The sequence below is a fragment of the Argentina silus genome, assembly GCF_951799395.1.
Source record: "Argentina silus genome assembly, chromosome: 2".
Taxonomy (NCBI): domain Eukaryota; kingdom Metazoa; phylum Chordata; class Actinopteri; order Argentiniformes; family Argentinidae; genus Argentina; species Argentina silus.
Window position 1 is genome coordinate 11370496 of NC_139656.1, and position 15941 is coordinate 11386436.

At 41.1% G+C, this 15941-nt stretch overlaps 1 protein-coding gene across 1 annotated transcript in view; it reads left to right on the forward strand.

Annotated features, from left to right (window-relative positions):
- cadm1a (cell adhesion molecule 1a) overlaps positions 1 to 15040 on the forward strand; it is a 274145-nt gene extending 259105 nt beyond the window's left edge. Inside the window, exons 9-10 of the mRNA XM_083665385.1 lie at positions 13106 to 13234; positions 14914 to 15040. Coding sequence (XP_083521511.1) covers positions 13106 to 13234; positions 14914 to 15032 — 248 coding nt within the window. The 3' untranslated portion in view covers positions 15033 to 15040. The remainder of the gene's footprint in view (positions 1 to 13105; positions 13235 to 14913) is intronic.
- Positions 15041 to 15941: the final 901 nt, after the last annotated feature.

Genomic DNA, 15941 nt, shown 5'->3' on the forward strand with positions numbered 1-15941 from the left:
ATAGATTCTGAATGTTGGAATAATTATTTGTTAATAGTTAGTCCCTTATTTATTAAAGGTTTATAAATGGATTATAAATTAACCTTATTATAAAGTGTTATTAACATTATCTTTTTCTCCCATCTCCTGTCCACATTATTTTGGAAGGGCAGGGTTGGGAAGAGTGGAGCAGGATACTGCGGTATAATGGCCACTTTGCTCCCAGCTGTACTGCGGCAGGCGAAGCGGAAGACTTATCTTTTCCCTTTAATACGGCGACTAAGATGTCACATTTGGATGCCATTAAAAAATCAGAGCTGGTCATTAAATGATGGGAACACGACTTCTAAGTCACCTCTAGGATCTATAGCGTGTTGTCCTATTGTTTCCCCGGTGTGTGTATTTGTCTCAAAGTTGTCAGCCGTTATCATTGACTCTTTGATTACTGCCTTAAGTAGTCCACTGGCTTTGAATGCCATGCTTGCTGGCAGGGAATGAGTTTGGTGTGTGTGTGTGTGTGTGTGTGTGTGTGTGTGTGTGTGTGTGTGTGTGTGTGTGTGTGTGTGTGTGTGTGTGAACACTGCATGCATGTAAATAGTATGTTGGAGTGTGTTTGGCATGTGAATTGTGTGTGAGCGTGACATTGTAAGAGGTGTCTGAACAGTGTGTGTGTGTGTGTGTGTGTGTGTGTGTGTGTGTGTGTACACATGAGCTGCATGTGTGAGTGGCTTGATGGTAGCATGTTAACAGTGTGTATGTTTGATGGGAAGTGAGCTGTGTGAATGAGTGTAGCATATTGACAATATAAGGTATGAGTGTTATTTATGAACATTGTGTACTTGTGAGCTGTGTGTGCAGTATTTGTGGTGTCCATGTGAGTGTGAATGTGTTTGTATGTGAGGCTGCCACTCCATGGCTTCAGGCCCGCCTGTGGGGTTCTCACAGGTGAGGCACATATGCTGCAGTAATTAGTCTGGGACTCACAACCTATTAAGGCAGGCAACAAAAAGGGTCCCTCTCCCACTCCTAACTCATCCTCCACTGATGGTTAAGTGGGCCGCTGAGGGTCCGTCTGGGGCTGGCATGTCGGGCCTGGCGGGGAGCAAGAATCAGTGGTGATGGGTGCTGGCGACAAGGCAGATGAGCAAGATGGGCTCGCATTCTGGCATGATTGGAAATAAGCTCTGTCTTCTGAACAAACAGTTCCTCACCTGCAGTCTCCTACACTTAGTCTCCCACACCACCACCACAGCCCACGCCAAACGCTGTCTTCCAAGGCTCTGGTCCTTCTTTCGAGCCATCTTCTTTGACTATTCTCTCCCCTTCTGTGGCACTGGTTTTTGAAATGTTGGGGCACAGAGGTAGAGATTGCAATTTTGTGGCGAGGCCTCTTTCAAGCCATTTTGGAGGATTTGTCATCACATCTCTGTAGGGTATGCAGATTTGCCTCCCAAAGGAAGTATTTTCCTATCAATAATACATATTATCAGTAAATTCTACCTTAATGCGTCTGTTTGGTTAGTTCTTAAGCTCTGTTGTGAAGAAAGGATACACATTCTGAATAAAGAATGAATACACAATGCTGGCTGAAAACTGAACGGATTTCTGGAATAGAGGAAGAAAAGACTCTTTGATATTCTCTTTTTCCCCCACAGCCCATATACATATGCAGCCCATATACATATGCAGCCCATATACATGAGGGTCCGTTTTTTAGAGTTCACCTCTTCGGCTCACCTCTTGCTAGTACTACAACCAGAGGCTTTGTAAAGAATGGCCTCACTGACCAACAAGATTGAGCAGCCAGTCCTCAAAGGGACCAAAATCACCAAAATGCCTGACAATGCTCAATGCTCAGGGCCTACGTCAACAAAATGAAACACCCTACCAGTCAGGACTCAAAACTCATTGCCTCGTTGATTCACTCATGTCTTCTCCATCTTTTTATAGTTTGAGATTTCAAATCAAAGTTCAACTTTGCCTCTACATTGTCTTCTTTTGAGGCAAAGGTGGGGTCTATCAGTATGATTCCCCTGTATATAAAAAAAGTCGCTCTACAAAATTAGTCTATAACCAAGTGGCCAAAAATAATCCCTTAATGGAAAGTAATCTATCTCATATCCATAATTGTGTTTGCAACAATGAATTCAAGTGATATAGCAAAAAAAGTGGCTGGAAATGTGTTTATTTGGTTTTACTACAAAGCATTAAGTTTGGTGCAAATCCAGCACATGCAATGCAGTTTCCGCATCATCTCTGTGGGGTAGCTGCATCAAGTTATGGGTATGTTTGTCACTGGCAGGGACTGGGGAGTTTGTCAGGATCGAGAGAAAATTATGAAAGTTGCTGAGTTGGTAGTAACATCCTAATCTATACAGTGTGTAATTGATTCTTATGCAAATCAGAGACCCTATAAAAACAAAGATATTAATTCTAAAATTATATGAACTGTTATCCTTGCATTAAGATGGACTTATTGAATGATTTGTTGATGACATTTTTGCATAGCGGGTCAACTGGTTTTCTGGCAGCCAGGGACAAGAATTAGCCCTTATCCATTCGCTCTTGGGAATTGAGGGAAGCTGGTGAGAAACCCTGGGCCCTGCTCGCCCCCAGGCTTTGCAGTGCTCCCTGGAAGGGACATCTTATCCAGGATTAGCCCTTGACAAACCTCACTTCCCCAGTACTCTCACAATGGGCAAACTCCTGTCCCCAGTGTCATCTGTGTTGTACAGAGATTTACATAATGCCGCTTTTGTCATGTTATGTACAGTACACACTTCTATCTCATGGCACTACGACACACAATTTCTGATTGTTGATGCACTATGAAAATAAGCGACACTGGATTGAGTATGGGGAGTCAAATTTAAATAGAGTCTACAACTTCTGTCCCTAATACTTTGACAACCCACAGGATATTTAGCTTTTATTTTTTTATTTTACTTCCAACCACAGTAAAGCAGCAGGAATATAATGGGATGGTTTGTTTGTCTGATAGAAAGAGTCCTCAGGCACCCTTTGTCAAGCTAAAAATCCATTTGGTTTAACCAGCTTGTAAAGGTTGCCCTCCTTTCTCCTCCCCTGCCTCCCGCGCCACACTACTGGCAGCCCCCACTCCTGTCCACCCTTCACTACTGTAAACATAAATCTCAGAGTTTGTTGTCCGACGTGGTAATGACAAGGCTTCAGGCAGCTCGGTGACAGAGAGGGGTGGGAAATCGGGGAGAGGGGGACGATAAACAGACGGGGGAGGAGAAGAAAGGGCAAACAGCAGAGCAAAAGCAGTTATTGCTCCACTGTGCTTTTTTTCATCCTCCCATTAACAGGGCCGCCGTGCATCTCTGAAACAAGCTGGAAGGCCTGGCGAGTCATAGAGAGACCTGTATGTCCTGAAAAACCCAGGAAGGCCACTTTAAAACATTAGGACATGGTTATGGAGGTAACCGTGAACTAGATCGAGCTCAACTTTATTAGTGTAGAGCAGAGACTTAAAATGTCAGTTATGTTTGTTTGGTCTTTGTTTGCTTTAGTCTGTGGTTATATCAAAGAAGAGATGTGGATTTCTAATGGTTGCCAAGATACCATCAAGAGCTGCCTCAAACATCCTAATTGGAGTCAACCTTTCCCAGGAGATCCGTACAACTCAGTGAACTTGGTTCAGTTTTGCATTGAGTTGAATACTTCTTATTCTATATTACAGTACCTTCGGAAAGTATTCAGACCCCTTCACTTTTTCCACATTTTGTTGTGTTAAAGACCCAATTTAAAATGGATTAAATTAAAAGAATTTGCCATCAATTCACACACAATACCCCAGAATGACAAAGCAAAAACAGGTTTTTAGAAATGTCAGTACATTTATTAAAATTGAAATACAGAAATACCTCATGTACATAAGTATTAAGACCCTTTGCTATGACACTCTTAAAATTTGCTAAAATGCAAAAATGTCATCAACAAATCGCTCAATAAGTTGAATTGAGTCCATCTTAATGCAAGGATAATAGTTAATGTAATTTTGGTATTAATATTTTTGTTTTTATAGGGTCTTTGATTTGCATAGGAATCAATTACACACTGTGTGGATCAGGTTGTCATTACAAACTGAAAATAAAGAGGAACAAACCTGCTCAGGAATGCGACCCTGAGGCCTGGGGAGACAGTACAAAAAGTCAAATGGTGGAGAGGAAAATACACAGTCGATGGGACAACATCATCTCAGTCACTCTACAAAATTGGTCTATAACCAAGTGGCCAAAAATAATCCCTTAATGGAAAGTAATCTATCGCATATCCATAATTGTGTTTGCAACAATGAATTCAAGTGATACAGCAAAGAAAGTGGCTGGAAATGTGTTTATTTGGTTTTACTACAAAGCATTAAGTTTGGTGCAAATCCAGCACATGCAATGCAGTTTCCGCATCATCTCTGTGTGATAGTTGCATCAAGTTATGGGTATGTTTGTCACTGGCAGAGACTGGGGAGTTTGTCAGGATCGAGAGAAAATTATGAAAGTTGCTGAGTTGGTAGTAACATCCTAATCTACACAGTGTGTAATTGATTCCTATGCAAATCAGAGACCCTATAAAAACAAAGATACTGTTATCCTTGCATTAAGATGGACTCAATTCAACTTATGATGACATTTTTGCATTTTAGCTATTTTTAAGAGTGTCATAGCCAGGGAGGACAACCACAAAAGGTTCTTTATTAATTTAGATTATTTTCACCTTTCCTGCAATTCCTCATAATGGAGAATCCTTAGTCATCGCTTTCCATCAGTCAGTCTGCTGTTACCATGGCACCCACATATAATTTGTTAACTAAACTATTTAGATTGAAATGGCAATACTCTCCCAGATCATGGTTTTAGAAATTAAATGATGAAAATAAATGAGTCCTCTGTGGTCCTCTGTGGCTCAGTTGGTAGAGCATGGCGCTAACAATGCTTAGGTTGTAGGTTTGATTCCTGCTGGGACCATATACTGTATACTGAAATGTATGTAGTCACTGCAATGTAAGTCGCTTTGGATAAAAGCGTCAGCTAAGTGGCGTATATGTTGGATAAATTGTCTTTGTTTGTTAATAAACGATCAAGAAAAAGATTACCCTCCCCCATCAGAACATCCTAAGACTAAACGTTCAACTCCTGGCTGGCTCGGGAACTTGTTTCAACAATAAACAATTACAAAACACATCTCGCTCCAGTCACACTGGATTTTCGGTGGCTCTAAGAATCGCTCTCTCTATCTCTGGCGAGAGAGGCAGAGTCGGATATTTTTGGTGAGGAATAGGACACTATTGAGAGGCCGTGTTGGTAAAAATGACAACCAATATTGACAACTAATTTGGCCACGTCTCTCTTCAATGTTTTCCACAGCAGAGGCGTGTGTTTTTTCCGTATAGTAGACTGGAATGGACACCCTTGGTTTCGCTAATTCCATATTGCTGCAAATACAAACAGCCTTTTGGACTTGCAATGACTACTTAATACCCGAGGCTCTCAACGCAAATTAATACAAATGCGATTTACACAAATCATCAATATAGGCTACAGGGTCTATCCGATTGCAGCCATGGAGGCGCGCAGGCAACGAGCATGCCGTTATTTCTATTACAGCAGATTGGATGACTGTCATTCATATTCCATTAATCCAGGTCGATGTTTAGGCTTCACTTTGCTCATTGTATTATTCCTTCTCGCGAAATATACTTGCTACATCCCTTCCCCCAATAATTCTATTCAGATGCATTTGAGCAGAGTGGGAGTGAGGAAGTGTTAATGTTAGTGTGTTAAAGTGTTTGCTTTTTTGAGCGCACTGTCATTGCCGGAATCGGGACAAATAGCCAAACTGCGAGGGTGATCAGATCAGATTGACATACTGACAAATATATGCAACGCTATAGTGATCAGAGCTGTTTATTTGTTTTATTCTCATCATTGCACATGGCATTTAAACATTTTTGATTGATTATTGAAAGTTCTAATTTCAATCATGTGAAATACCTTAAGTGGCAGAGCAGAAAGTTAATGACACGAACTGCGCTGGCCATATTACTGCTGAAATGCGGAATCAACTGAGAAACATATCCAAATTGAAACAACTCATAAGCTACTCTTTACACAATTATTCAGGTGGCAATGTTTGTGAACACACTATAACACGGTGTAAACATATCCATCATGCTCAACGATGCCTCCTGGTGGTTATTTTTGACAAGATGAATGACCTGAAAAAAAACCCTCACCAGAGCCACCGCAAGCCGTCGAAACATCGTCACACCGGCACACCGGCGGCTTGGCTCTAAACTTCTGCCAACTGTATCTATAATAAAATGAAGATTCACTATCATTGGGACATTCTAGTCAGTGGACAAGGTAGTAACATTCCAGTTCGACCTGTCCTGTTACACTGTTTTTGGGGGGGGGGTTTACAGTTAAGTATTGAATACAATAGTATCACAGGAAAGTTACTTTGTCTGTCTGATGACATGTTTATTAAACCAGAGGATTTTTGTTTAATATGTTTACATTAAAATTTCTGCTTGTTAATCACTGATGGGCGATGTATGTGTTAAAGTCTCTATCTTGGCAGAAATCATACTGAATCAATGCCCACTTATCAAGTAATGAAGTAATATTCATATTTGTGTAACAAAACATCTGAATTGACTTCAAAGAAGCATCCAATCAATTCAGTGTTGGAAAAAAACAACCAACATTTGCAGTCATAAATCACCTACAGATGATAGGCTCTTTGTCTCTTGTCAGAAACCTGGTAACCGAAGTCCTTTCACACAAATTCAGTCTCAAAAGGCTTATTGACTCGTATTGAGGAGAGGTACTTCATTTACAAGCAGAATAGACTGCTTGATCCAGGAGGCAAAATATTAAACTAACATAATTTAATTGGTTCAATGGGATTTTTAATTACACTCACTCATGAAGAGAGAACACTGCAGGTGGATGCAGGTGAATCTATTGATGCTGTGCAGTAGCACATGTATGCATGTATGACACGCTCCTGCACAATGCTGTTGTCTTTTGATTCCCTCTCTATCTGTAGGAGGCACAAGTGCACCACTGCAATCACTAATGCTTAATTACCAGATAAGAAGATCCAATTAGGAGATCTCCTGTCTTTCAGATCAGACCATTGCAAACACATCCTTTGAAAATTAGATACTTTCTGACCCCCCAAACCCGGGGGTTGGCATTTCTCCTCTGTCAAATTGATTGCACTCAAATAACTGCCATGTGCTTTGTTTTGCCCCATGGACACCTTGTTGCTGTCCTTCTCTTGAGGTTTGATTTATTGTTGTTTTGGCTATTTTGCCATTCTATGTATGGGTAGTGTGGAATTTCCATCCATCTTAAAAGTGGCATCTGAGAGAAAACTAAACAGAAATTGTGCTGGACTTGTGCAGTCATTTGAATGCACAAAACAACAAAGAGTATTTCATATTTTTATATCAACATATTGGACAAAAAAAGCAAGACTAGATTTCAAAAGCTAACAGAATAAGTCTTTGGCAGAAAGTGATACCTTGACACATGGTACATAATACATGAATAATGTTGTTATCTAGTGTTACCATTCGGCCTGTGTGATATAAGAGATTAACAGGACAATCTGCAGAGCTATGATCTGCATAGTCTCTTTGGTATGTACGTATGTATGTACATATGTATGTACACACACACACATGCACACACAGACACATGTGTTGCCCACTGGGCACTACAGTCACACACCAGCGATGACCAAGATGGCCTCCTTGCATGTTAGGCCTCCACTTGGAGCAGTCTAATTAGGCCTTAATCATGAGATATTAAAGCTGAAAATGGCATGTCTTCCTCACTCCTCTTCATTATAACACACACAGAGGGGAAACAGCAATGCTACCTGCCATAGAGAGTGGACATGCAGTGTATTCACCGCACATAACGCATGCAATCACATCTTTACTGACACTCACAATCATCCATGGGGACACATGTTCACACAAACATGCACATAAGCATGTGATCATACCACTGTTAGATCAGACCCATATCAGTAAATATTCCAAATATGTTGGGCAAAAGTATATCATTTATGCCTACAGTACTTTGACTGTTATTCAGTGTGTATGTCATGTACAGTAAACAAAGCCTCTGTTTTTGCTCACCAGTCACAGCTTTAAAGCATTACTGATGTGTGAATGGTCATGGAATCTGCGTAGTTATTTACTGATTGAAACAGTGAATAGTTTGGAAGGAAACCCAGAAATCTATCCTTGTTTTTTAGTCACCGTTGCTCATTAGATTGGTTTAGCTGAAGTGTTTGAAATGTCAGAGAGATACCATTTTAATTGTCCACCAGATGATAGCATCTATTGCTTGGCGTGCTTCATTTGAGAACGTTATTAGAACTTGACAATGAGTGCCCCTATCCAAGGCACTGAAAAACAACAGCAGCCTTATCCTGAGGAAGTGAAGTAATTGACTCTCAGAGCAAGATCAAGTGTGGCTACAGGCTGAGCTCAAGAGAAGGGGAGGTAGGGATAAGGGAGGGTTGGTGGAGGAGAGAAAACCAACACATTTCCACTCTCTCCACCTGAACGGCAAACAACCGGGATGGGCTGAAAACACTCTCAACCCCTCTATCCTCTAGTGACGGTTAACAAAACAATCATGGAGAGAGAATGGGAGGGGGTACGATGGAGCGAGCCAAGAGAAAAAGAGAATCAGGTGTCTATGGCAGAATAGAGCTTTCATGTTTGTCATTCAGGTCGTTTGGTGATAAATTGGAGTATGTTGGGATAGATCAGAGTCCAGTCTGTGAGACTGACTACATTGAGGTGAGGATGACTGGCACCATGCATTTTCAGCAAACAGCATCAGTAACGATATCGCTCTTCCTCTGACGCGATAGATGGATGATAGGTCAAGAGAGACAGATAGCGAGAGAGAAGGAAATTACCCAAGGTGTCCTGCTGAAGAGACAATGAAGGGACACATCTCAAAAGAAAGGTCTTTTGGTACCCAGAGGTGGTACCCTCTGGTCCAAAGGAATCTAAGTTGATTTGCCCATCAGGAAGACATACATATATCCTACCATCACAGCAGCACAACCTGTGTTTTCCTCTACTTGCTGTAAGAATGTGTCGCAGGTACAAAAGATGTGGATAGTAGAGTGCCATGACCCTCTTAAGCCAGCCACTGGGAGTGTGCAGTGACTTCATTGTCTGCAGGTGACTTTCTATAGGCGTTGGTCACCAACTCTATCAGGGAAATGTGTTTGAGAGTAACCCTGTGTGACAGCACTCACACAGTGGTCTGCAGACAGACACCCCTGAGAGCCATCACTTCCTCCCCTTCATCAGGGTTGTGTTCACACTGGTATTTCACTTCAACCAAAAGGTCCTACAACCACAGAGAACTTTGTTTGGTCTGATTTCTCTTGGAGTTGGACTTTGAAAACCTATAATTAAATGTCAGTTCTGTGTTTCTACTCTAGCTTCAGAGTGGTTGGCTGATGGAGAATACCAGGCTGATAGACTGCCTATTGGCCTTCAGGCTGCCATTTTCTCCATACAAGAACAATATGACATGATAAATCACCCTTATGATGTGTTGAATGTCTCGGCATCTGATACAACTGCTCCTTTCGTGAGATTCATATAGATTTTGCCTAGAGGCTTGATCTTTGCCTAATTGTTATGAATTAAAATATTTGTTACTGTTAACTATTCAAACAAATAATAGATCCATACATTGTGTCCTTTCTTTCTAGAGTTCACAATTCAATTTCACCCTTGTGAACACACTTTGAATAGTGTGCAGACACCTTCATTTTAAATACTCCATATTACCTCAGGCACTTCCCTTTCCTGTGGACTTGGTAGAGCTGGTCACAGATCTGACTCCTCACAGAGCAGGGGTGGCCCACTGTGACCTATTAACCCCATAGTGGTCAATGTGTGAGCCCTGGGGGGGGTCCAGTCTCCAGTCCAGTAATAATCACCCATATGGGCCCTGTGATGGAGGAACACGTCGGCCACTGATTACCCCGTGTCTGGTAGCACCGAGGTGCCATCTCTCAATGTCTGCCACAATCTCCCCTCTCCACAGGGGGCCAGTTCTGTAGAAAATGGGTGGCAGAGGATAGAGAGATCTGTGCTTCTGCTCTATTGGCATTTGGTTATAACAATGTTTACATTTGGGACCCAGTCTAGACAAAACATCAAACAGGGTGTGTCTAGGTTAGAAATAACAATATTTGTTGTGCAGTGCGAATGCACATTTGTATTGATTTTAGTCAATTAATCAATGGCCACTGTGTGAGACAAAAAGAGGGTCACCTGGATATTATTTCAAACATACTTTCTTGCAGGTTAGGAAGATTGTCATTTTGCCTCACCCCGGAAACTACAGGTTACAGGAGTTGATTAAAAAGGTCTGCAGTTCATTCAACCTTACATTTGAAACATACACCTTATTATCTCCTTATTAACTCAGATATTTGTTTGACGTGTAGTGAGGCACAAATGCTCTGTTCTTCCAGTCTTATATGATTAAGTCCTAAGTGTTTAACAGGGATGCTGTTGGTAGTAATGATTCATGTATAAGTACCATGCAATACGTATAATTAAGTGACTCATTGCAGTCAATTTGGATAGAAGGAAATTTCAGGAGTTTTCATTACCATGCCAATTCGCTCTGAATTATTGAATATTCCTGGGGCAGAATAGGCTGGTTGAGATTAGGCATTTGTTTGTGTGAGAAGCAACTCATTTCCAAACCATCTGGCCCCCTCAAGTTACACAATGCAACAATGTTGGTTCACAGTAGACTTTTATCGAATTACAATTTTCCCTCCTGATTACATTAGAGAGTACAGTGGGCTCTGTATTACCTGAGCAACGGCCCTTGCTGTGAGCCATCAAGCTCTAGCTCAGCCAAGCTCCAATCTTCGGGCCTGATTGTTGTTGTCTCTTTCCCCGGCCCCCTGTCATTTATCCACAGCCACTAGTGATGGCTGCAGGGGAGGGCGGGCAGGGAGTTGGGCGGGGGTGCTATGGGTGTCAACAAGGGGTCAGGGAGGATGGGAGGGATGGGAGGCGACACTCTGCTCCCCAAGCCCAATCCATTCATCAGGTTATGTCAATTAGTGGGAAGTACATGTAGTTGCGTACCGGAGTGGGATGTCAAACTCACTGTGGAGTATGTTCCTACTCTCCTTCCTCTCATCCTCCCATCCTTCCCTCTGTCTTTCAGTATAAAATAGTGAGGGGGGGGGGGGCATGTTGTCCAACAGCATGGGTTTCTCTCAATCTTCGTTATCCTCTAATAAGTTGTGGCCTGCCGTTTTTGTGTGGAGAGCTTTCATTTAGGCTCGAGATGAGCGCGGGAGATTGCAGTGTGTAACTATTGGGGATGGGGTTGATGGATTCCACATGAGTAGATTGCAAAAAGGTTGTTTTTCACTCAGTTTCTCCTCTCCCTCTTGCATTCCTATGTCTACCAGATAGCTCTTTTAAGTAGATGCACCTGTAAAACTAGGCCTGGTGGTAAGGAGCTGGAATCACAAAATGGAACCTGTGATATTGAAATACAGTATGGGAATGTGCCTGTGATATGAAGTACAGGCTATTTCTAAAGGATAACTCCTTTTTAATTTCTACAGAAGTATTACCCATCATCAAATCTGAAACTTTTCCCCTCTCAACACTGACATCAAGATCTTGTCAAAGTCCTCTCATCTCATCTCTTTCTATTCTCTCCCCAAACTCCATAATTTCCTAGCATAGTGTGAGTTATTGATAAAAAAAAAATGTGCTCCTCCTTTGCGCCGTGAAGAACCAATCAAGTCCGAAGACTGCCATTAACTTTGGGTTGTCATGGATCCCTACACTTGATCAATAACCTTCAGAAATCATTACGGTTTGGAGCCTCTGAGGCCTGTCTTGTTCTTCAGCCCCAATAGGGGATAAATCTTTCTTAAAAATTGCCTTGGATCTGCACTTTTTGGTCTTGCAGGGTGAAATGTATTTCTTCGGCTCTGACTCGAGACAGCACGGGCCAGATTTATTTGAACAGCAGTGCTTGCTCTGGTAGATTGAAGTTGAGAACCACCCATATCACTTCATAAATCATGTTAAAATGTTCCACTCTGTTCTTGTGCCGTTCTGTTAAAAAGCCAACAGCAGTTGAGTTATGCATGTCTTTACTGTAACTGTTTAATAATGTAAATGTACTGTAAATGTTACAATAATATTTGAATGCATATTGTATGGTTCTTTGAAAAGATATTTCTAATAAACCATCTTCTGACAATTTCATATCATTTGGTAATTGTATGTATAGTTTCATAATAGTGGAAAGTGGATCATAATTTTACTACAGTCATATTTGTTTTTGATGGGTCATGACCTTTATTTGTGTTATTTCCCCTCAAAATGTAATGTTTCTCATTTGGGGCTGGGATCAACCATTACTGGAAATTGCAGTGGTTGGCAACCAGAAAGTGCAGGGGGTATTATAACAGTATGTTTTCAGAATGCTTTTCACAGTGAATTTTTATATGTTTTTGTAAATGAAATATAACTGAGTATAACAAAAATAATTCAGTAGATGATCAAACTGTCACAACAAGTTAGATTGAACAGCAAATCACTGATATCAATATGCAGTACACTGAACATGTGAAATTCATCTTTGTGAAAGCATCTTTTTGCCATTGTTTTCCTATAAAAACTCAGCTAAAAAGGAATTCTTTAAAAAAAGAAATAATAATAATCGGCAGATATATAAGTTATCAGTGAATTTTGCCCCCCATAAATCAGTTTATGGGGGGCAAAACATAAATCTAGTTACTAGATTTATCTAGTATATTATATCATGTGGACACATGCCGTATTTGTTCTCAAAAGTACTAAATGGAGCACAACCTTCGACAATATCTCAACATTTTCTCTAAATGCAACATGATGTGATGCTATAGTTGCTGACATTAGTTTGTAGGAAATAACAGCAAGAACATTTTCAAGTTGGCAATTGAGTTTATTCATTAATGGTTATGCCAGTTTATAAGGAATTGTGCATTTGAAAAGCTGTTTCTTTTCCCCTGGTTGTAGACTCTAGAGCTGGAGAGGGAACACCAAGAACGGTTGACCATGCAGTCATTGGAGGAGTGGTGGCTGTGGTCGTGTTCGCTATGCTATGTCTACTCATCATTTTGGGACGGTACTTTGCAAGACACAAAGGTACGTGACCAACACCTCCCACATACTTTTATTTTCACCATAAAGCACAAGGCTGTTTTCATCGCAAAAACACAGATAAGACAAGAACAAATTTGGTATATTTTTACACAGCATATTTTCAACTGTTATCCAAAGACCAATCAGAAAACAAAATCCCCTGACACTTCTTAGCTTTCTTTGAGAAATTTCTTCTGAATCACATCTGATTGACTTTCTCCTCATGGCTACATTGGGAGCACAAGGCTTTGCACTGCATATGGAGGTTGGATTTTTTCTAAATTGGTCCCTGCCCTTCTCCATTCGATCTGGGTTATCGGCTTCATTATCAGCCCCAACACTCTTGGGTGTGAATAATCCCTGTCGGAAATTAAGTTTGAAGCGGATTGCTTATTCCTGCTTGCTCGTTGAACTTGACAAGGTTAATTCGGAGGCGTGAGCCAAGCCAAATCGGAATCTCAAGCATCCTATGGTTGGCGTCGTTTCATAGAAAATCCTGAATGATGTATAATTCTGAAATTGTACAGGGGGTGCTGAATTTACACAATTACATGTTTCTGACTATTTACAGTTATGCCATGGGTCAGTGTGGCTCAATGACTTGATGACTAGTTTACTTTTTACACCTTAAAGTCAGATGGTTCCTGAATCTGAAAGTAAGTCCATGGGCCAGGAGAAACTGTAATCCATGGTTCAGTCAGGACACTCACTTCATTTGTTTCATGACAATGGTAATACATTTAAGCTTGGCGTAATTGGATGGCTCCGCTCTGTAGAGCTCCCTGCCTGGAGTAAAACAACCACAACATACAAATATATAATATGGCAGGGAGCCCAAGGGTTATCAATGAATAAACGTATGAATGAATAAACTTGCTCACTGGTGTTTTTTTATACTGGAGGGCCTATAAAGTGGCTGAATATAGTAGTAAAGTTAGCTCATTGGACTGCAGTTAATTAGCACAGTTGCTAACTAAAAGGATGTTGACTGAACAAGTTATTTGGCATAAGGAGTCACACATAAGATATTATTTACCAATAATTTATTTCACTAGTTAACATTGCTTTAGCTAGTATCCATGAATTTTAGTGCAGCTTGGGTGTGTAGTTCCAATCAACTGTGTCTGTCAATAGCATGGAGCACAACGCTGTTTGTTGACTCTTGTGAAGATAGCGGAATATACCACATTGCTAAAGTTGGAATAATAGGTTTAAATAGCCACTACTAACTTCAGCTAACTTTATCCACGGCTAACAAAAAAACAGTGGGAGTGATGGGGGCAATTAGACAAAGTTCAATATTTGTGGCCAAATCACCTCAAACTAAGTACCAACCAAGTCAGAAAGTTCCTTTGAGTTGATTTGGCCATGCAATTTTAAACTTTGTCAAAATGCCCACATCACTCCCATAGTTTTTTGTTAGCCGTGGCTGAAGTTAGTAGTGGCAATTTAAACAACTCTCAACCATGGGTTACAGTTTTGCCTGTCCCATGGGCTACTTTCAGGGTAGGGAATAATCTGCCTAGAAAGGTGTAAAAAAAAAAAAAATTTAACTGTCCCTTTAATGTCAGGAGAACTTGAGTAGGCACTCAGTTTAGGACGGAGGTAACTGCTTTTTATCAAGCTCAAGCAAATTTGCGATGTGTCCGTAATAAAGTCCCTGTTCTTGTCCCCTCCTTCAGGTACTTACTTCACGCATGAAGCTAAAGGGGCTGACGACGCAGCAGACGCAGACACAGCCATTATCAACGCAGAGGGGGGCCACAATAATTCGGACGAGAAGAAGGAGTACTACATATAAAAATCACAGGGCCCCAATAGTGTTCCTTGTGACACCAACCTGTTTTGGGGGTGGAGTTGGGTGGGGGGGTGATGTTTGGGATTGAGAATGGGTTTGGTTGGGTTGGGTGGGTAGGAGGGGCATGGTTTAGGGGGTTATGGCCACGGGTTGAACTATGTAGTCCAGTCTGTGCAGCTGAAGAGGAAAGGTTTTGTGTGTATAAGGTTTGAAAGATAGGGTAGGGTTGGTTTTTGGTTAGGGGGAGGGAGGGGTTGCCAGATGTTGCCAGATATCACTGTAGAGAGCTTCACCATTTAACACCTCCCAAAACTGCTGGTACTAATTTTGTTTAGTTCAACCATTTGCAGAAAATTCTGTGCCTTGTTCTGAATTTCTTTTCTATTCATTCTCTTTTTTCCATCTACATGCCCTGTTACCCCTTCCACTCTTCATTTTCAATGTGCTGTTGGCTTTCCTATGACAGTAAAATTACATACTGGCTCTGTTCATCTCTCCCTCTGTGTCTCACATTCCTCTTCTCCTGCATACCAAAAGCTCATAAGAACTTACTTCCACTATACTGTGAGCAGGCCTGGTCACAAGCCACCACCTTTCTTTTTTCAAAACCTTTTGATAACTCCCAAACACATCTACACACGCTTTGCCTATTATATTTAAAAAAAATTAAATGAGGAAAGGCTTGAAGTGTATACCCATTAGTAACGTTCCCCCCACACACAAGACATGCACACACAAATATCATCTAAGTAAGACGGTGAAGGACAATTGGTCTCGAAAACTGTCCTTGTTTTCATTTTATCGAGCCAATTCAGCATTACTCTGGATGACTTGTATTCTTTCCTCTGTCTCTTAAATTAGTTTTTCAAATTAGATATGCCAGCACATTTGAAACATTGCTACTCTTTGGAA